We start from the raw sequence: 21,814 nt of genomic DNA, 5'->3' as shown, positions 1-21,814 counted from the left end.
TGCAGAAAGCAGTATATCTGCAATGGGATGTATTTGTGGTATAAAGAAATCGTCCAAGTTTGTAAAGCATCAGAGTTAGTTGCACATAAGGTTCTGTTAATGAGGGCAGGATATGTGTGCACATGTCAAAGATAACACTGTGTTAGCGCATTCCTAATTAAACAGATGAAACCACTAAGCGAAACATCGGCCAATGTTATTTTTTCTAAAAAATAGTTTTTTTTTTTGCTGAAGTGTGTTAGGCTGACACGTGACTCATCAGCCTCTCACACTGAGAGGCGAAACATGAATACTTCTCCACCTTCGCTCCACCTAAGTAGAAGACGAAGAAGTACAAGAAGTAGAAGAAGCAACTTCTGTCACTGAAGGAACTTGACCATTTAAATTACTGTGCACGTCGTGCCCAACCTACACTTTCAAAAATGCATGCACCCTTTGGGACTTATCCCGCAAGAATAATTGTCATCTGTCTTGCTCACCTTTATTTTCTTTAACGCTGCACGCCCGGTATTTCCACGCCATGAATGACATGCACGTCATCAGCGTGACATAGCATTCTTGACAGGAAAGTAGCGAGCGCAGAGTTTTCAAGAAAGGAAACGTAAGCTAGGCAGATGGCGATTACTGTTGTTGGACATGATAAGCCCCAAAGGGTGCATGCGTTTTTGAAAGTGCAATATTTTCGCATTTTTTGCACTTTCTTCCCCGTTCCGTTCAACGTTGGTGGTGCGGTAGTACGGGTACACACATTACTGGGTGTTTTCAGACAAGTTGCGAGTTAACGCTGTTTCTTAACTTGAGTTTCTATTGTAGTGCTTTTGATCTTGAAAATCCACCCAAACCAACACACTCAAGTTTCCATAGCTTTACTGCGAATAACATGTGGGATATGACATTTAGCCGGCACATGTTTTTACAAACTGCTTCAACGTATGAACCCCTTTATAGAATGTGGACATTGAAGAACACACTACAGCTACTAAGATAATGCAAGCTGCAATCTGTATTAAACGATTGAGCCTAATGTGTAATTATTAGGCTAGAAGAAGGGCTAAATAAACTTCTGTGGCGTAGAATCCTGTAGTGAGCATAACGACCCCCGTAGACAATTTTACAGCTACGAACATTGATATCTCATATTGTATCAGTATACAGTTACAGCTGGCACTACGTAATAAATGACAAGGAATAAAGAATGCAAAGTGCACGTGTGTGTTAAAAACATGAATGTTAATGTTGAATTTAAAACCTTTAGAGTTGCGCCATGTTTGTCATCTCACTTTCTTCGTCTTCTTCCCTTGCGGTGCCTCCCGCCATGAATCTTAACCAACTTGCCGAATTCGCTGCTCTTCCTAGGAAGCAACGCTGTCGTCGAGAAGACAGAACCCTAGAAAATATTAGTCTTTCTATGTAATATACACAATTTCAACAACTTAAAACTTTTTTCTTATTAAAGCTGAGGCAAGGACATAAGCGAGTTGTCACTACGACACTTGTGATCTCAAGCACTGAAGCAGGTGGTCACAGCAGACATCATTGACGTTGATGGCGTCATGATTCGACTATTTTTCCGCATATATATGAGACCGAGCGCACACGCTTGGGAGAAGCGAAGGTGGGTGCAAGTGAGGCTATATGAGGTCGCTCATATATTTTAGTAGGAAAAAGGGCACGCATAAACCCGCGATGAAGCTACTGGCATTCACCGTAAACGTTTGGCTTGCGGGTGAGTGGCTTTATTTATATTCGCATACGCATGCACTCATTGATGTCATGGCCGTTGCTTATACGCCAAGGAAGTGAAGCAAATGTTTCTGCTGTAGTGATGAACTCCCTTTCCTAAAAAGGATTCTGAGGAGGTATATATAAGCGACTGTAGTTTTTGAAGGAGCGCAGCGCTAAACAATATCAAAGAACAAGCGCCAATTTCTTGCTTGCTTGCTTGCTTCCTATGCCATGGCGCATACCCACCACGGGGGATTGACCAAGAAGCCGGTGGTTAAACAGATGGGTTGAAATTATGCAATGAAACTAACTGGTGTTAGAGACGTATTTTATTTTATGTTATAGGGAATTAGTGCGCTTTTTGGAAGGAGATCAAGGTAGAAGGTAATAAATTTCAATCAATTTAATTGGAATTTTAAAAAATAATAAATAATCAATCAGTAAATTAACGTAAATTGGGATTTTGTAAAATAATAATAAACAATATATCAGTAAATTAACTTGGTATTCTCCTTGTTTCACCGAGGAACTCGCATACGGCCCTGCATACGTTCCTGTGGCTAAAACCCAGTGTATATGCCCCGAAAGATAGAATATTTTCAGTGTTTATAGCGATGCCTAATTTTCGGAACGGAATTTCGAAATATTTCTTTCTCTGGATTGCGAATCGGCGGCAGTTTAATAAATAATGATCAATGTTTTCAGGTTCATTGCAGAATTGACATAGATGGGACATCGCCAGACCAGACCTGTGTAGATAAAAATTTAGGGGTGGAATACGGCATCGTAATTTTGTAATTGAGATTTCCAATTTACGTGTGGGACACCATTGATTATCCCAAGGGTAAAGCAAATGCTTTAGGTCTGTGATTCGGAATGTCTGTTTTGCAGAGTAATTTAAGAGACATAGTTTTCTAAACCTAGCCGCGGTGATATAAGCAGAAGTCGGCAGAACATGCATGACTGGTCCCTGTAGGGATGTACGTGCGAGTGCGTCGGCGATTTCATTTAATATCAAACCATGGTGACCTGGTACCCATATTAAACGCACCAGACGTAAGGTCGAAGGGATTAATCTTTCTAGTTCGTTCAAAACTGTATTGTCTGAGGATGAGGTAAGTGCTGTGCAAACTGACAACGAATCAGTTACTATTACAGCTGTCGAAGAATTTCCAGGAAGTTTACGAAGAGCTAATATAATTGCTAATAATTCTGCCTGAAATATAGGTGTGAAATCAGGCAGTCGCATTGAATAAGACCAGGATAGCGCCTCAGAAAAATACCTATACCCGCTTTCTCGTCATACACTGATGCATCCGTCGCTATTACAGTATTGATTTTCATTTGCGCTAAATGATCTTGCAGTAATCCGCTTAGATATTTAGTTGGCAGGAGTTTAGCATTGGAAGGAAATATGTCATCAAATTCAATTCTGATAGCATTTGCGGGTTTTTTGAGGGGAATGATCTCGCGTATCTGAACCTTTAATGGTTCTAGTTGAGTTTGCACAAAAAGAACCTGCGGATTGTATAGACGGGACCATGTTTCTTCAAAGAAGGCAGATCTTTCCGTAATAAATACATACTGCGATCGTCTCAATGAAGATGCGTAAATGTTTAAGTAGGTTTTTACTGTAAGGATGTGGAATCTGATAACGAGTGTGGGTAATCGGGCTTCTTGATGTAATACATTATTAGCAACAAATTTTGGCAATCCAAGACAAATCCGGAGGGCCTCTCGCTCTAGAAGAACGAGGGGGTTGATCTTGTATGCTGGACCACCAGAGAATAAAACACACCCAAATTCCAATATGGGTCGAACATGCATACAATAAATCATAATGAGAGTGTGTCTGCGTAGGCCAGAGCGGTGCTGACCGAGTTTTCGAATCATGCCAACAGCGCGCGCTGCCTTAGACGTAACATGTTCGATGTGGTTGCGCCAACTAAGTTTTTGATCGTATATAACGCCTAGATACTTAATAAAGTCGCGCTGAGGGATTATTTCTTGACGGCATTGAAGGGAGACATTAACCGGTATATTTAAGGGAAATACAAGCAAGGCACTCTTGCTAACATTTAATGTCATACGAATATCATCAAGCCAATCTTCAAGTATTGCTAGATATGATTGTAATATTCTTTGTAGAGAGTGAATGTCACTCGCTGACGCAAAGAATGCGACGTCATCTGCGTAAACATACACTTGTACATCATCACACAGTGGAATTGAGATCATTAGAATATTAAACAAAATGGGAGAAAGAACGGAACCCTGTGGAACTCCCCTGGACTGATTATATTTTGACGTCGAAACACCGCCTTGTGAGCAATAGAATTTTCTACATCTTAGGAATTCGTAAATTCAATTTGTTATATATGGAGGAAAATTCATGTTCATTAGGATATTGAGGAGAACGATATGCTCTACACTGTCGTATGCCTTAGCTATATCAAGAGCCACTAGCGCTGCAAACTGTCGCCTGTGACGAGCAAGCTTAATACGTCCCTCCAAATCAACGTGCGCACACCAAATCGAGCATCCCGGTCTAAATCCTATCTGACATGAGCTCAGTAATGTGTTAGTATTTAAAAACCTCATTATACGGATGTATAACACTCTTTCTATTAGTTTCATAATGTTAGATGTTAATGCAATGGGCCTTATGTTGTCCATATGCAATTCCGCTCCTTGTTTCTTAAGTGGGGGGAGAATTTTAGCAAGTCTCCAATCTGGAGGAATCCAACTGTTCTTTAGGGACTAGTTGATCGTATTAAGTAGGTCCTGTGGAGATACGTCGAATAATATTTTTAGCATGCTCGTTGTTATGCCGTCTGGACCTGGAGCTGAGGCTGGTAGCAGTCTTACAACGTGCGAAAGCTCTTCAATCGTCACATTTATAAAACTGTCCTCGGATGCAATCTTGACAAAGTTCAATTGTAGCTGAGCTGTAAAACGGCTTTCTAGTCCTCTGGCAATTTTTTCCAATGATTCTGATAATTCTTTAGGTGATAGGATTACTGTATCAATATTTACTGGCGTTGGTATAGCCTTGCGAAACCGAAGAAACCTAAAAAGCGCTTTTTTATTCCCGCTATTCGACAGAAAATTATATCGTTTTTCATCATAATTACTTTTTTCTAAAGATACTGTTCGTTTAAACATAGCTGCAGCATACGTATAGTTACTCCAATTTGTAGGGCATTGGTTAAGAAGAAGTTTCTTCCACGCAGCCTTTCGGCGTCTATAATCTCGTGCATAGTCAGAGTTCCACCAGGGACAGCCAGAACTACCTTTTGCTTTCGATACTTCAAACTCAGATTTCTTTAGGGTACCCTTCAAAACCGCGCAAAGGCGTATAGCTTTAGAATCTCTCTCCATACCTATCAAAGATGCTAACGTGGACTGTAACGTTTTCTTAAATTTTGAATAGTCCACAAATACATGTACTTCATTATCTAAAGAAATTAAGGGGCAGACAGTATCCATCAGTATAGGACGGTGATCACTACTTGTGGCGTCATCAACGACAGCCCAAGATGATGATGATAAACTTGAGCTAGCAAATGATAAGTCTAAGACAGAGCGCGACTGACAGCGAACAAAAATTGCAACTTTTGCTCGCAACTTTTGCAGTTGCAACTTTTGCAGTATTTAAGCAAGTAAAATTGTTCGAAGAAGCCCAATCCCACAAACGTTTCCCGGATGCATCAGTGCGGAAGCCCCACGCCACATGATGTGAATTGAAATCACCCGTGAACAACGTGTTCTTTTTGCAGTAGGTCAATGTGACCTCAAGTGTAGTGGCATCTTGTATCCCAGCAGGGAAGTAGGTATTGACTACAGAAAGTGGTGCGCAGCCTGGAAGTGTTATCTCTAATACTAAAATTTCGCATTCAGGAGACGTAGTCTGATATGAAATTTTTGCTCTATGACAAATTTTAGATGAAATGAACGAAGCCAACCCGCCACCTCGATCGGGAAGGCCTATCCAATCGAAAGCAACGATAGTTTCTTAAATTAAAATCTTGACCAGCTGTCAACCATGTCTCTTGCAACAGTATAATATCAGGAGTATGTTGGGTAATTAGATATAATAAATCAGTAGTAGCAGAAAGTATTGACCGGCAATTCCATTGGAGTACCCTAAGGCACCCTATGTTGACGAAAGTTGAGCAGCAGCCACTGCTTGCTCCAAAATGCTCTCTTTCAGAAAGTCTGTCTTATTAAGGGAATTTTTGGCACACTTTTTGGGTTTGGAGTTAGTAGGAGAATTAGGCAGTTTGTTAGTAGGAGATCTGGTACGTTTATGAGTCCGAGGGTCCATGTCTACATCCTGATTGCCTAGCGACTCTGATTCCGAGTGTACTTCTTGATCAAATTGTTGTGAACTTGAAGCCCGCGCTAAATCTGTGCTCGCGGAGGGGAGTGATTTTGGCAATTGTGATTTAGGAGACTCAGAAAGAGTGGAGATATGATTTTGGACATTACATTTTGTTACAATCTGAGATATCTTTGAGAATTGCGTCGACAGTACTTGCGCCAATGAGTCTGTCAGATTTCCTAGAAGCTTTTCTATTGCTTTTTCAACAGCTTTCTATATTACGTTTGGGATCGTCTGGGAAAAAGATGAGTCCATACTGAGTAAGTGGCGGGCTGTAGCTCCAGCATATCCCTGTGTTCTGCTCTGAATTTCTGCAAGAGCTCCTCGACGAGAGCAACGTCTCCTTTTTATTATTTCAACTACTTGAAGCTCCTTTGATCTTGCGGGGCAGTTAGAATCGTCAGCGGGATGATTTCCATTGCACAAACAGCATGATTCATCTGGAGATGTGCAATTGTTGTCACTATGTTCATCGCCGCATTTACGGCAACGAGTGGTTGATCGGCAACCATTAGTGCTATGGCCAAAACGCCAACACTTGAGGCACTGTAGTGCTCGTGGGGCTAGAGGTTCAACCCTGTAAATCAATGGCCAGGCCTTAATCTCTGATGGGCGAGCCGTCCCTGCAAACGTTGCAATAACTGTTTCAGTAGGGACCTTCTTGTTGTCGACTACCCTTGTACATCGATAAACAGATACTACACCAACCGGGGAAAAAATGTCTAAGATTTCTGCTGGACTTAGACTTACATCTACACCGCGGACTAGGCCTTTGCAGCAAGCTAAGTGAGGAGGGATGTGACAGCGCACCGGGTGCGAAGCGAAATTAGTGCATTTTAGCAGATCTTGCACACAAGCCTGGTCCGGCGACGAGCAGAGGATCCCCCCTCGTCCAAACTGTCGAACCTCGGTGATTAGCTGGAAGTGATTGGAGACTGCCCGAAGTTCCGTTTGAATGGCTTTTGGATTCTTCATACCAGAGGGGGCCCTCTGGCCTGGAGATGAGACAGACATCAACTCAAAATGAAGCACGACTTTCAATCAAAAAAGATGTGAAATAAAACAATAAATGTAAGGGAATAACCGCCGGCTACTTGACAGCAAAACCCGGAAGTAGGCTGGGTCAGGGCTAGGCGATCTCGGGCAAGCACACTCTCTGGAACGGCAGGAACAAGCTGTAGCGTCTCGGTGGAGCCAAGCGTCTCGGTGGAGCTGCTGCCGGAGCACCGTGCCCCGCGTTTGCGCTGTTGTTGTTTTCGTTGTTGACCTGAGTGGTTGTGGCGCATACCCACAGTGGGGGATTGGCCATGAATCGGGTGGTTATATTCGGTGTATAATAACGATTAGAACACTGGAGTTTAGAAAGTAAGATTTTGTGAGAGGGGGAGAAAAAACTAAATAATAACAGGTAAAAAAATAAATGAATAAAAGAAAACTATAGTGGGGAGGGCGACAATAAGTCTAGCATGGTAATCGATTAGATTCAATCAGATAATTTTAGATTGCCAACCAAGCATTTCTGTCGCTGATCCTAATAATAGAGACTCCAAAAAATAGGATCACAGGCTCCCATAAATCTAGGCCAATATTGCGAAGCGGGATTTCCAGTAGTCTTTTTCCTATTGCAGATGCTGCTTGCACCGGCATTCAGCTCCTTCTCCTCCTCATCCTCATTAAAAGCAGCAGCAGCAACCTATTTTTATGTACACTGCAGGACGACGGCTTCTCCCAGCGATCTCCATCAGCCCTTTTCCTCCCCGTCCCTTCTCCCCAGTGTAGAGTAGCAGGCCAGAGCAAGTTACAGCTCAGGCAGACCTCTCTGCCTTTCTGTAAATAAATTTCTCTCTCTCTCTCTCTCTCTCCAAATACCCCTACCTTGCGCTAGCTCCTCTTCGTGATATACTGACAGAGACGAACACCATCGAAATACAATGACGTTGCAGTTAGAAGTTACCAGCAGTAAGAAAGAATTATGCGCTGAAAAAGCTTAGATGGAGCACTAACGTATATCACCGCAGATTTTTAGAACCTATTTGTCTGAACTAGTGCTGCGCAGATGTATTCTCGACTTCAATTTCCTGATAGCGACATGTGCGTTAAGGTGGCAAAAAAAAAAAAAAAAGAAATATGCGTTGTTATACTCGTGTGGCAAGTTTGCTTGGCTGTGAAGCGAAAGCCATGGGGCCGGAGCTTTTGCACATGTTTTCCTATACGTAATGTGGCCCGGGGGAGTTTAGCAATGGTTTTGGTTTCCCCAATCTTGCATTGCTCCATTCGTTAGGTAAGGCAGCCACTTAGCGCATAAAGATAAGCGGGCATACGATATCTATTTTTTTCACCCGATGATACAGGTGAACCAATGTAGTTGATTAAATAAAGGGCTTTCATGAAGTAGGTGAATTAAGATTACTAATGAAATCACATTGAGTCCCTTATTTCAAAGCGTGACCAGTGCTTGTAACCTAAACATCACTTTAGATGCAATATTGCTTTACTTAGAAAAAAAAAGCTGTAATATTACGGGACGATGTGCTTTGCAATTATTTCAGGCATTCTGAGTACCACAGTCTTCCGAAAAGTTGAGGCACACGATGGCTGCTTTCTCCAACCCAAAGTGGGAAAGTGCAAAGCCGCATTCCAGAGGTGGTTTTACAACATTAGTGCACGTCAATGCCAGCAGTTTATCTATGGTGGATGTGATGGCAATAGCAACAACTTCCGGGATAAAATGGAATGTGAACGATTATGCGGAGGTAAGAACGTGCAATTTAAACTTGTATGAAGTTTGTTCTTCTCCTTTTAGTACTTCCACAGATACTGCTCGTGCAGCAATTTTGCCGGAACGGCAGAGTTGTGTCATTCACAAAAAGTTTTAAAAAGCTGCATTGCTTGAAATGCTAGTGAAAGTAGTAACGTGAAAGCATCGGCTAGTCGGTTATTCATAATCAGGCGGGAACAGTGGGAAGGACACGGACTAAGGTGAGTTTACATAGAAAACGACACGTTGCGCTGACAGACCACTGATTTTTCATTCCGTCAGGGAAACATTTAAATACACCGGAACGTATCGTCAAAGGTATCGTGTAAGAAACACCAGTCTCAGTTTGCTCAGTTGTGTCGCCAACATGGTATACTCCATCCCTTTGACATGTGGAAGAACTCGTGTCGTCCAAACAGGCCGGTGCTTAAGCGACAGCCTTCGCGAACACCGCTGCAACCTGACAGAAGCAATGAGTGGCCACCTGGGTGTGTACACCCTTGAAAATTTTTTTAATGAATGCGCGAGCATTGACCGCAATGCGTGTCAGCGCCTTATAACGGCGAGAAGCAGCGAGATTGGCCATAGCATGGCGCCAGCTCGAGAAGGAACTGACAGTCCGAATACTATTTGCTGTACTGCTCGTTTGAGTGCACATGCGCTTCCTTTGTTACACATGAGGCTCCATCGTGAACCGGCACAGATAGCCAGGCCACGCAGCTACATGTGTCTACAATCATCGCTTCTGCTCCTTTATTTACCATAATACCTCGCGAAGTTCTCTTAAATGTCTTTCTTTTACTGTATTCACTGACGCATGCGCGAGTGCCACTAATACGAAGAAAATATCGACAGCGCATGGCAGATGAAACATCTTAATTTACATTTATTCTGACGCCGGTTTTTCGCAAACAGGATTGTGCAGATAATCTTGGCAGGGCGTGTTTCCTCCTGATGCGAACAACATGGCGGACGGTGCTCGCGTCGGAGAGGACTCTGTGCACTTAATTGTGCATACTGTCATCGATCTCACCATTTTCTCGCCGTTACAAGGCACTCACATGCCTGGCGGTCGACGCTCGCGCGTTCCGGTTAAGAGATTGCAAGGGCGTACAATGTGAGCAATGCGCTTGCCGGCCTGAATTCGGAATATAATCGTTACACTCTCACAGGCCTAGGCGGTGCTTTTGTAACTGTGTTTATTTTCTTTCGGGGGTTATGCCACAATGCATTATCTAGTAAAACACGAAAAAAAAAAAGAAACTTGGAGGACACTTAAGCTTCGCCTTTATGAGTGGAATGCGATAGCATTCAAAGATTCCTGACTGCTTCTCACGCTTCCCGGCTATTGCAGCATATGTAACCGCAATGTTTACCGGGAAACGCTAGTGGTGAACGCTGTGCACGAAGGCGAGCTTTCTGGTTCTTTTTTTTTCTTTCCCGCTCACGGCGGGTGTCGCCGCAGCCGCGGATGCGCGGAGGCGAGGGCCATCTGCCTGGTGTTGCAAGGAACCGAGCGGGGCGCGCCGCTCCCACTAAGACAGACCTCAAACGGCAGCTGGAAAAGGGGTTTGTGTTTGAGTTTCCGCGTAACAGAATTATCTTTTCCCGTATATTCAAATTACAAGTCGACGTTATCATGTCTCTCGGTTGCAAGTCGTACTTTACGGATTTTCTGGCGCATTTTATTTTGAGAAATTCAATTAGTTCAGTAACGCCTATGCGCTACGCGGAGGGCCTGCAAGGTTCGGGATGGTCTTTCGCTAATGAACAACGCCGCCGACGCCGACACCGGATTTCCTGCGACACGGAGCCCTTAACGCTATCGCCTTAAAAGGCACAGACATGCATACCGACATGTGTCTTGCAGGTACTGCAACAATCAGGCAGCACTTTTATTGTTCGTTATCCAACGTGCAGCATATTCCTCTGGAAACTTTGGATTTCTTTTGGCCTCCCTTGGCATTATGTGCCCAATATACCGATACCAGGGCACACCCAAAGAAGGGGTGCCTGCAATGTGCGGGCGGGCCTCCGGTGCGTTGTGACTCCACGGACGCAAGCACGTGGGGGTCGGAACCTACCGCCTTTAGCCGTGCGTGGCTTAACCACGTCGGTGGAAAACGGGAAAGTGGTGGTTGAGCGAATACCTAAAGCAAGGTCCTTTAAGGCGAAGGAGACGGGACACTTTGGCACTGGCGTCAAATAGACGACACTTTTGAACGCATATTTTCAATTCTGCCGATGCTTACCTTGCGACATGCATGATGAAGGAAGATGGTTCCGCTTGCACGGTGCAGACCGAAAGACGTCAGTAGACGCTAACAGCTGACGTTTCTTGTACACGTGGTTTCTAGTGCTCCTCAAGAGCTCAGTTTTAGCTTACCAGCAAAAAAGTGAGAAACTTGCTCGATCGGCTGGAGCAAGGAAATAGACTTTTTACGTCAGAGTTGAAAAGTTATATGATATCGCTTACTCAGTAGCTAGGAACTATTGTCAGTATATTGTCAGAAGCCGCGTAACTGCGCTAATAAATAAGATAATTATTGTATTGACCAAATTAGTAAAGCTTTAGAGCACAAAACCTCTTTCTTGACGTCCGCCATTCCCGATAAACTGGATTCGAAAAATTCGAATTTTTATCTTGTGTGGCTACATTTAGGAATGTTAAGAGCCTTAGCAAAAACACCTGGTAGGTAACCCAAAAGGGCTACGGTAGTAATAAATAAATAAATAAATAAATAAATAAATAAATAAATAAATAAATAAATAAATAAATAAATAAATAAATAAATAAATAAATAAATAAATAAATAAATAAATAAATAAATAAATAAATAAATAAATAAATAAATAAATAAATAAATAAATAAATAAATAAATAAATAAATAAATAAATAAATAAATAAATTAATAAATAAATAAATAAACCTGTACAAAAGTATCATGCGTAAACGTTTAAACTGCGACACCATAGTGTATCAGACTACTGCACAAGGCACCCAAAAGATGCTTGATCATGCTCACAGCCCTTTAAGCATCTGCCTGGCCACAGGCGTCTTCTGCACAAGTCCTTTAGAAAACCTTTACGTAGAATCCAATCTGCACTCCATCTCTATCTGCAAATGTCAAATTCCAGTCACATAAATTTTCAGAAAGTAAATTTGATCTTTCAACAACCTTTTTATTGCGCCGTAAACGAGATGACCTCTGACATACGCTATCACAATGACATCAAACTGCAGCGTGAGAGAGCCCTTCTCACTGCATGTGAGGAAACTGTTTCCGGAAATCTGTTTCCCACTCCTCAAACATTGCCTAATGGCTCCAGCGAAGTTACCGCCGTGGCAGCTCGCAGAATATGACGCATCGCTGGCCGAAGTCTCAAATGACGCTCAAGAGATACACAACTGACATTACGTCCTAGAACTTTAGTCGAAATACTGTTGCTCAAAATTTTAAACCGATGCATCAAAGTCGCATGCCGGCGTTACTTATACAGCAGTAGGTTCATACTTCTCGGAATCCGGCGTTCTGTACTCGGAAAGATGTATCTTAACTGCAGAAGCTTATGAAGTATTGTCGGCTGTGAAATATATGAAGAAAACGAAGCTAAAAGAAGCGAATATATTCACTCTCTTCATGCGTCCTGACATTTTTAATGTCGCTTCGTACGCACAAAAATCTTATACTCATTGACCATTATTCACTTTGCGCACAATTTATGCGTCTAACCAGCACGTCGCAGTATACCGGATATTTGTGCACAAAACATTGCGGGTAATAATGGGGACCTATACTCGGACGATCGCATTCGGAGTTAACACTCTCAGTGCGCCCCGAGTGGTTGAGCAAAACTGCTCGATTCATCAAACGCGCCATGCACTAACGTCACGCGATAGTGACCGCGCATCGCCGAAACTGATCGTGCGAGAGTATACCGCCCATGTTTCCAGATGAAATGGCCACATCCACAGCAACGAAGGCTAGTTGCTCTTGTATAGCTGACCGTGTCATGGATTTGAAGTCCTCCTGCGCAAAAGCTGAGGAACTATTGGCAAGGCTTGTGGGCCACCGAAAACTTTAATAGGTTCCACCTAATTAAGAAGCACTCAGGGAATTTGTCGTGGCGCAAGGCTAAAGAAACAGTGAAGTTATGGAGCCTGCACGCAAACAATGGCTCCAAAACTTTGTTTTTGAAGCTTCTGCTTTCAAGGGCGCCAGGGTATTTAGTAATTGAGCATCAGCAATTTTACTAAGTGAAGCACTTCCACCTTGTTTGAGAAGCGTTCTCTGTCTAACTCTAAGAGCTGCTGTCCAGAGCTAGTGTCTTTTAATAAAAATGATAAAATTGAGTTGTATAAAAAACGACAAATGATAGCGAGCGCTTTGTTAATATTTCAGGGGCCATTGCTTCCAGGAAACCTAAAGTAAACGGCGATTGCTTTCTCAGAAAGGAAGTCGGAAAATGCAAAGCTTCAAAACCACGATGGTTTTTTGATGTCAGAACATACCGGTGCGAAGAGTTTATCTATGGTGGTTGCGGTGGCAATAAGAACAATTTCCTGACTCAAAACGAATGTGAGAAAAGCTGCTCAGGTAAGCACGAAGAAGTTAAGTTTTTCATGAAGATTTTACAATTGTCCATTTGCTAGCAAGTTTGCATGCATGAAGCTCGCGAAGCGTTCTTTGAAATAGCTATTTGCTATCACCTTCATATTATTTGCTTGCACACTCGTTTGCTGTGTCCGACATTGAATGGGCTGGTTATTGAAAGATTTGTCGCGCTGTCATTTTTGTTTACAAACAAGTCAGCCTCTTTTACGAACCCGGAAGACAGGTATAGCCGTCGTGGCAAGGAATTTAGTGGGTGAGGAGCAACGGGCTATAAAGCAAAATTGTAGAATTTATACGCCATCGTATTTAGCCATTGCACAAACCTGTTTTAACGTCGTTTTTTATATTGGTCATATGAGTTAAGACTTCGTAAGCCGCGCAAACTGATTTGCGACTGGTCTAAGCACTCGTCAGTGTCGGCGCAAGCCTTTATTGTTAAGAAAAGCAGTTTCTCCAATCAGTCCTTATGTATTGTGCTTCGAAGTAAGCATACTCATACTTGTTCTCGGAGACAAGCGAAAACACTTTGCTCTTTTGGACACTGCAGCAAGATGTCAACCCGCCGTGGTTCCTTAGCGGCTATGCTGTTTGGCTGCTAACGACGAGGTCGCGGGATCCAATCCCGGCCACAGTAGTCGCATTTCGATGAGGGCGAAATGCGAAAACACCCGTGTACCTAGATTTAGGTGCACATTAAAGAACCCCGGAGGTCAAAATTATTCCGGAGTCCCCCACTACGGCGTGCCTCATAATCAGATCGTGGTTTTGACTCGCGAAACCCCAGATTTTTTTTAGCAAGATGTCAGTTATTTTGTCATAAGGCAATTCATAACAATGTTTGAATTTTATTATTTACCCCTTTCTGGTTCTTGCAAGGCAGGGCCGTCAATATCACGTTACCGTTACGAAAAGCAAATTCAGACCAGGGCAGGTAGATGCACTTCATTAAGTCAAATTGGATCATGATATTTAACAGCCCGAAACGACAAACGGGCTTTGGGAGACGCCGTAATGTTCGATTTCGATCACCTCTAGTTCTTAACCTGCTCCCAAGCCATGATAAACAGTTTTTTTTCCTTTTTTTTGCGTTCTGCCTCAACCAGAATGCTAACGGCGCCGAAAGTAATTGAGTCCGCGATCTATTCAGTTCGTTCATTATTTATCACTTTCGTTTCTACAAGCTTACGTTCCGCCGTTGGTACCCCTCGTTCCCTATTACTAGCACCTAAAGGCGTCATTTAACGTCGCAAGTTTTAGATTCCTATCATTGTTTAATGTTATATAGTGCTAGAACCGGCATAGACAACAATTCTAGGCAGTTGCCTTTCCAGAGTGTGCAACACCCTGCAGTGTGTCACCTCAACGTGTCAGTCCCTGGGATTCCCAATTACCACCTTTGCTTTAATCATCCTCCGTACAGAGCACGTGCAAACCATAAAACTAAGCGTATCATTACACGCATAAGTGCCGGAATTAAGCAGATCTGTAAACGTAGAATTGTATAATCTTAACCAAAATATTTCAAGTTTATTTTTTTTTGTTTTCTGAAATGGCGCATTGAAAATTAGTGGTATAACATTTCCGGTAATAAATGAAGAAACGCTGAAAAGCGGGGCAGTCTCTGGCTATTAAAAATGTAGTTTTATTTGGCATATTAATGAATCCTATATGCGTACACGCCATTTTGACGTTTCATGATTCGTTTTGCGGTTTGGTGACGTGGGGTGGCAGGCAGGCGAAGTGGGCGCAGTCGAAAAAGCTTTTGACCAATAGTGGAGGGGTCATGGCGAAAAAGCGCGGAATCGGAAACAATGTCTTTTGTTCAGTCTAATCACGCATAATAGCTGTGTACACGCCAGTGCTGGGTAGTATCGAAGATACATGTATCGTAGATACTGTCTTAGTTACCCTTTGGGTATCTTGTACCTGGATTACATCTGGCAAGACGTGTATCAGCATCTGTATTCCCGCGACATGAAAGAATGTATGGTGTATCTTAACATACAAGATACTGCTATCGCAACATCACCGCGCGAAACTATAAACGTTGGCTGAACTCCGCTTCTCAAGCTGCTACTGCTCTACTGAATAGCCACCTGAATAGCCACCTAAAGGCAGCGACATTGTTTTATCTTTCCGCCCGAGCCCTCCAATGAGGGAAGGGGATGAGGTCTGCGCGTCCCTATTGGTGTAGCAGAGTCATGTGGTGGCGCTCGCGCCGTCTCGACAAAAACAAGCGCCCGAACGTCTGCGTGCAGCCGACATCTTGTCTTCTTGATTTTTTGGTTTTTACGGACAAGGTAAAACTCCACAGCGGTATTTGCTCCATCACGCAGAGGCTTCTCATTGACGCTCTTTTAATTAGATGGCGACCCGCTATCTGGTAGGCAAGCAGAGCAGAAACTCCTATCAAGTACAAAAGCGACAAGCAAAAGTCGCTAACAGCGCAGCGTATAAAGAGCTTTCATGTTAAGCAGCTAAAGGCAACTATAATAAATTGTTCTGGAATAAAAATATACTGTGAGCAAGAAACACAAACATTTTGAGATAGTAACAGACATCTCATTCAAATGAAACAAGGTTGGTCGGAGTTAAGAAATTTTAAGCAAACATTCTTGTGCATATACGCGTTTGGTGCTACAGTATATAGGCCAATAAGAAATTTGCGAATGTATCGAAGTATCATGGAGATACAAATGTAAATTATCGCATTGGATACAATAATTGCGGTAATATCTTGTATCTGTATCTCAAAAACTTGTTGCCATAGTATCTTGTATCGTATCATGATAAAATTGAAAAGTATCTTTGCCCATCCTTTGTACACGTCATATCAGTTGGGGAGTTCTTGCAGTTTTTTGGACGTCGCGTGACGGACAGGCGAAGTGGCTGTGGACCGAAAAATGTTTTAACAATCGTGGAGAGTAGGTTGCACAGAAAAAACAAGAACAGTTTGGAATAGCTTGACGTTATAGCGGCCTTGGTGTCCATTTATTCCGCGCGTTCTTGCAAGCGAAGTTGACCCGTTGTTGTCGGGTGCCCGCTTGGGGAAAGAACTGAAATTATATGCCTGCTGAGGTGCCATTTGTGTGCTTAGTTTGATGCTGCTGCAGCTCGCACCGATGTCCGTCATGGCGGTGCGTTAAAACTACAGCTCCATAGGGGACGATTTCGGTGCGTGTCCGTCAGAATCGCTGCATACGAGGATTCTGGACAAATGGGAAGGCGTGCGAGTGACTGAAGTACAAAGCATACATCTATGCACGATGCTACTTCGTTGGACACGAACATTGTCAGTAAAATTAAGCCACCACGGCAAACTCTTCGCAACGGTGCACCGTTTACTGACATGCGACTGGGATGACAACCTCCGGTTAAGCTAGTCGGCTGTTCGCGATTTTCGTTCATCGTGGCTTTTCCTCCAGCGTTACTTATTTGGTAGTGGTCCGAGATAGACTTGCCATGGGTACCAGAACAGCAGGCGACCGGGCAGAGGTGACAACGAATGGTTGTAAAAACTTCACGTATTCATTTGAACATGGTGAACGTTTAGGAAGGGAAGAGAGAGTAAAGGTACATGCGGGTTCCTTAACTAGCCCAACGCAATGATAGATGCTGTAAGGTGACCTATGGTCAGTGAGAGTCTAGGCGCCAAGAGGCGTTGACCTCGTTCTGACTGGCCGCCGGTCACGTGGCACCAGCAACTGTCTTGGATTGGCCGTCCAGTCAATGGGTCAAGTTCACGCCTTTTACGGCGACGAGGTGATTTAGTTGCCCTATAGGAGCGTAGAAAGCTTTCCACACGGTGGTGACTCAGGGCGTCAATTTTTTTTAGATGTTCGCCCAAACAGAGGGCAACGTCATCAGCGCTCCACGTGACCGCTGCTTTTCGCGGTGCTTCAGTGAGAGGCCGTGACTCAGCGTTCAACTACACACTACGTCACACCGAACACAATGGTCAAGCCTAGTAGAATTTCCTACTGCAATCGGAGCTGGAAGGCTAGAAGGCGCCATGCCACTGCGATATCTGCCCAAGTCATTCGTCACGCAACACGCTAAATCGATGCTTGTAGAATTTGAGTCGTAACAAGGTCGTAACTCATTTGAGTCGTAACTCGCTGGCCGCCGTAGCCGACAGCGTTTGCGATCCGGCCACAGCTCGTCACGTAGAACGCTTATTTGTCTGAGCATAATAAACGTATATACAATTATGTAGTGCTTTTATAATTCTGTTTTTTTAACGATGCCGTAGGCACGAAAATAAAACGTATAGCCAGGCGATCCTCCTCGCTGAGACGAGTTCAATATATGCTGTCCGTGAAGACGCAGTACCCTCGCACCACACCTCCCAATCCCGTCAGTGCTTTGGCACTGCGCGCTGCTTTGCAAGACAGACGTCTTTTCAACATGACTGTATTCTATTAGTTACCATTTCATGTTAGAAACAAATTTTAGTGAGTGAGTGAAACAACTTTACTGAGACCAGCGGATTGAGGCCTGGGCCTAGGCCGCGCCAGGGGCGGCAGAGAGACCCTGTCTCCCGGCCGCCTCTCGAGCTCGCTGGATGGCCCATAGTTGATCTTGCAGATCTGAGCTGATCAGCGCAGCTTTCCACCGCGCCCCAAGCTGTTCTGCGGAGACTGCATTTTTATATTGTACATGTGCTTAATCCCATAGAATGTGTTCTAGGGTGGCGTGTTCTGTCAAATATAATTTGCACAAGTCGTTTGGGTATAATTCGGGGTATATTTTAGCCGTTTTTATTTACACAAACATCTGGAGTTGGAAATATGGTGTCAGTGGTCCTGTAAGGCTCCTTGCATCATGCTTTGTTGTTGTTGGCTTTAGGTTTTGCCAGATGCTCTGCAGTGACTCAATATACTGACTCGTACCTATAACCTATGCGCTGGTTCTACTCACTATCTTCATAACGGCATGCTTAGAACATCGATCTTTTTGCAAGCGAATATTCCTCGTAGATATGTTTATGAACATAGCCTTCATTGGATGCCCGAGTGGGATGTCACCGGAATGCCCATTCGGCATACCCGGACGGAGGTGGGCGCTTAAAAGCAAACGGTGTAAAATAATACACATTGTCATAGTTAATTCGCGATTATATTACAGCTAAACATACACGCATTGTTCAATTATTACTGTGCTTGTGTTTGCAGAATTCTTGTGGAACCCTTGTGTCAAGCCAATCATTCCAGCTTCGAAAAAGTCGTGCCACGGGGAGAAAAAGGAATGGCGGTTTGGTTACAACAAAGAAACGCAGAAATGCGAACGCTTTCTCGCTTCCACCTGCAACGAAAATATAAACAACTTCTTGACCAGGAGGAGCTGCCTCCTGACTTGTGCGAGTGAGTTCAAAGTTTACCACCTGTGGGAATCCGTGCAATCTCTTGTTTTGCATGTTGCGTTGCATCAGCTTACATGTTAGAAAAGCAGATAAACCTGCAAATTAGGTTAATTACATCGCTTGGCTACAGCCCATTCCAAGTATAACTTTAAGGTAAACCATTTCTTGCGCACCTTCGCGGACGTTCCCGATTGTTGCTGCTGCTGCTTGCTGTCTTGACGAATAGATAACATAACGAACGGGTAATATGTAGCCCCATTTGTGCAAATGCTACAGATCTGCTGGTTGCCGGTTCATTTCTCGACAAAATTATGCAGTGAAACAGCAAACGGCACCTAAATATGCCCACTGCAACAAATATACGCTATGAAGCGCACATTATTTCATTAGAGCGAGGCTATGTCTGCGTCGCTTTCCCCACAGTTTGGAGCGTCTACTCAGTCGGTTTCTCGCAGAGTACAAGTGCGCCCACCCTGGAGACAGTGTTATAACAAGGCGGGCAGATCCCAGAGAAATATTAGTGCGCGGTAACATGGGTCGGGTGGTGGGGGTCGCTTTGCTGTCTTGCATGACAGGCGCGGAAATGCTGTTCGAAACACTCCAGGATATAGTTTTTAAAGCGCGGTCTACAAGATGGTCAATTATATACGACTTAATGAACCGCTTTCCGAAGGATTTTCTTCACATATACGCAGATTCAAATATGCGCGTTAGATCTGCATATTTTTAAAGAACTAAAATATGATGCGCAGTAGATTTGATTGGTTAAATTGATAGGGTGGAATGCGTTAAAAAGTGTGTGTTTTATTGTTAGACAAAAAAATTCGAGGACACCTAAGCACTTATCAGTTGTGAATGCGAAATCATTAATGCCCAACTGAACGCCGTTGCCGAGCGGTCCTTCGAGTTATGAGCTCCTCGCGGGCCAGCGAGCGTGTTTTGATTTGGCCTTACTGAGGCGCAGTTAGAACACAGGCGAGAGCTTGTGCGGTCAGGGAACGCGCGGATAACGCAGGCTTCTGAGAGTGAGGGCGAGGGTGACGTGGCGTGGAGGAGATGCCCTCTCCCCTCACGCAACAGCTGGCGCGCCGCCCAGCAGGTGTGCCCTTTCGCCGCTCTGCGCCGTCGAGGCGAGCTCGTGACGTGCATGGCGTCGCAGCCAATGGGAATTTAGGTGCCGTTTGTCGCTTGTCCAGACGTCAGACGCCGGCTTTGTCCCTCACTGGGCCATTTGACGCTTTCCCATCAACATTTCATATTTTTAGGCGTTTTTGGTTACTCATGCCATCAAATATCAGATCAATGGCACCGTGTGAAAGAAATATTTTTATTACCTTCAACTTTTCTTATGCGTGCAGATATGAAAATCTACAGCGGATACAAAACAATGATACTGATTGTCGTGCACAGACGTCGTTGATAAAATATTTTTTTCTAAACGCACTACGTTTCCTATCGCGGGCAAGTTTAGGACATTCCCGAAGATATCCCCGATTCAAATATCAGTCAACGCAATGATTTAGTAGCGGAAACCTTCGCTTTAAGTGTTGCAACGATTGATAACCCGGCGCACTGACGCGGACTGCTTGAAAAGTCGATCGGTTGTTCGAATTATGCAACGTAAATGGGGCTTTAAGATCGATGCTGCCCTTTTATGAAATTCGTGTACGTTTTGTAACGTAAAGGTGAAACTATATTTACGAACTTGCTACGTATTTTTTTAGGTGTAGTGGCTGACACTTTCAGCACTTATGCCCGTAATAATAATATTAAAAAAGATGCGTCAATATTATTTTCGCGTAATGTTCTCCCTAAAACTGGCGACATTCAATAATGTCTGGAAAGTGGCAGCCCTTCAGCGCCCTAATGCCGGCTGTTCAACAATTTCAACGCACTGAATACTGTTAATTTTTTTTCTTCTAGGAAAGTCCCCTTGTTTGTACAATACGGAGTACCACACTAGGAGGACTTACGTATCTTATTTATACGACGCACAGAAGGATACTTGTGCAAAAACTACCACATATTTTTACAAATATAAGGTCTGGCCGAAAGACAATCGGTTCAGGTCGATTCAAGAGTGCGAAAAGCAATGTAGGCCTAAGCATACAACGCATACAAGTTTGCATAAATTATAGCTCTTCATCATCTACTGTAATTATCGCATGGAAAGTGTTTTGATTGTATCTAGGTGTGGGGACAAACAATAAACTACGTATTTATTTAGGTTTCCCGCCTGTTGAAATTGTTCAGTACATGTCTAAACCACACAAATCACCAGAATGCGTGACTCATTTAACGCTGCGTTTCTGTCGCGACTTACTCCGTGTGTATCAAATGCCTGTGGTGGTTTCAATGGCAAGTATAAGCTTTATCCGTGCCACCTCTGATTTCTTGCATGCATGTATACAGCAATATGTTTAGATCCTGTAGCTTTGTGCTTCTAATTCGGTCCAAAATTGTACAGTTCGAAATGAGCAAACGCAATGGCTCCTGAGGCTCCATGGGCACTAATGCACAGTATTTTATACCGATCTCTCCTTAACTATCGACAAAGTCACAAGCGGGCACCGACAATGTAGACGCGAACAATGTAATTGAAAGCGTGAGGTGAAATTTCACATATATAGGGAACCGGCTAGCTTTGAAGTTATCTCTTTAGTGTAACTGTTCGGAAAACACATAGAAAAACTTTTTTAACTACAGCTGGGAAATTACTGAAATGGAAAAGTTTATGTTCAAAGCTTGGCAGGGTGTGGTAATAGATATTGCGCGCGGAAAATAATAAGCAGTACAGTTCAAGTACTTACGAACGACATTCGGCGTAGAACAAAATGAAGTCTACTTAACTTGAATATAGTATGAGAAATATCATTTTATTGGCTGTATGACACCGGTATGACAACATATTTGTGTATTACTGCCCTCAATTCGGGTAATTTAGGGCAGGCTCTTAAAAAGAACATTA

General features: G+C 43.5%; 1 protein-coding gene across 1 annotated transcript; it reads left to right on the top strand.

Annotated features, from left to right (window-relative positions):
- Positions 1-1,619: 1,619 nt before the first annotated feature.
- LOC125940648 (carboxypeptidase inhibitor SmCI-like) lies at positions 1,620-21,067 on the top strand. Its single transcript, XM_049657077.1, has 5 exons — positions 1,620-1,726; positions 8,659-8,862; positions 13,272-13,466; positions 18,659-18,847; positions 20,770-21,067. Exons 1-5 carry the CDS (start codon positions 1,636-1,638, stop codon positions 20,982-20,984), a joined length of 894 nt encoding a protein of 297 aa, XP_049513034.1. The 5' UTR covers positions 1,620-1,635; the 3' UTR covers positions 20,985-21,067.
- The last annotated feature ends 747 nt before the right edge of the window (positions 21,068-21,814 follow it).

The sequence above is a fragment of the Dermacentor silvarum genome, chromosome 10, assembly GCF_013339745.2.
Source record: "Dermacentor silvarum isolate Dsil-2018 chromosome 10, BIME_Dsil_1.4, whole genome shotgun sequence".
NCBI classification, from domain to species: domain Eukaryota; kingdom Metazoa; phylum Arthropoda; class Arachnida; order Ixodida; family Ixodidae; genus Dermacentor; species Dermacentor silvarum.
The sequence above is the reverse complement of the archived record's forward strand: the minus strand, read 5'-3'. Positions and strand labels throughout refer to the sequence as shown.

Excerpts from the sequence above, each read along its gene's own strand:
- LOC125940648 (XM_049657077.1), top strand. The coding sequence starts at position 1,636 with ATGAGGTCGCTCATATATTTTAGTAGGAAAAAGGGCACGCATAAACCC. Across the intron at positions 8,863-13,271 it reads ATGTGAACGATTATGCGGAG|GGGCCATTGCTTCCAGGAAA; the intron begins GTAAGAACGTGC and ends TTAATATTTCAG. Across the intron at positions 18,848-20,769 it reads CTGCCTCCTGACTTGTGCGA|GAAAGTCCCCTTGTTTGTAC; the intron begins GTGAGTTCAAAG and ends TTTTTCTTCTAG.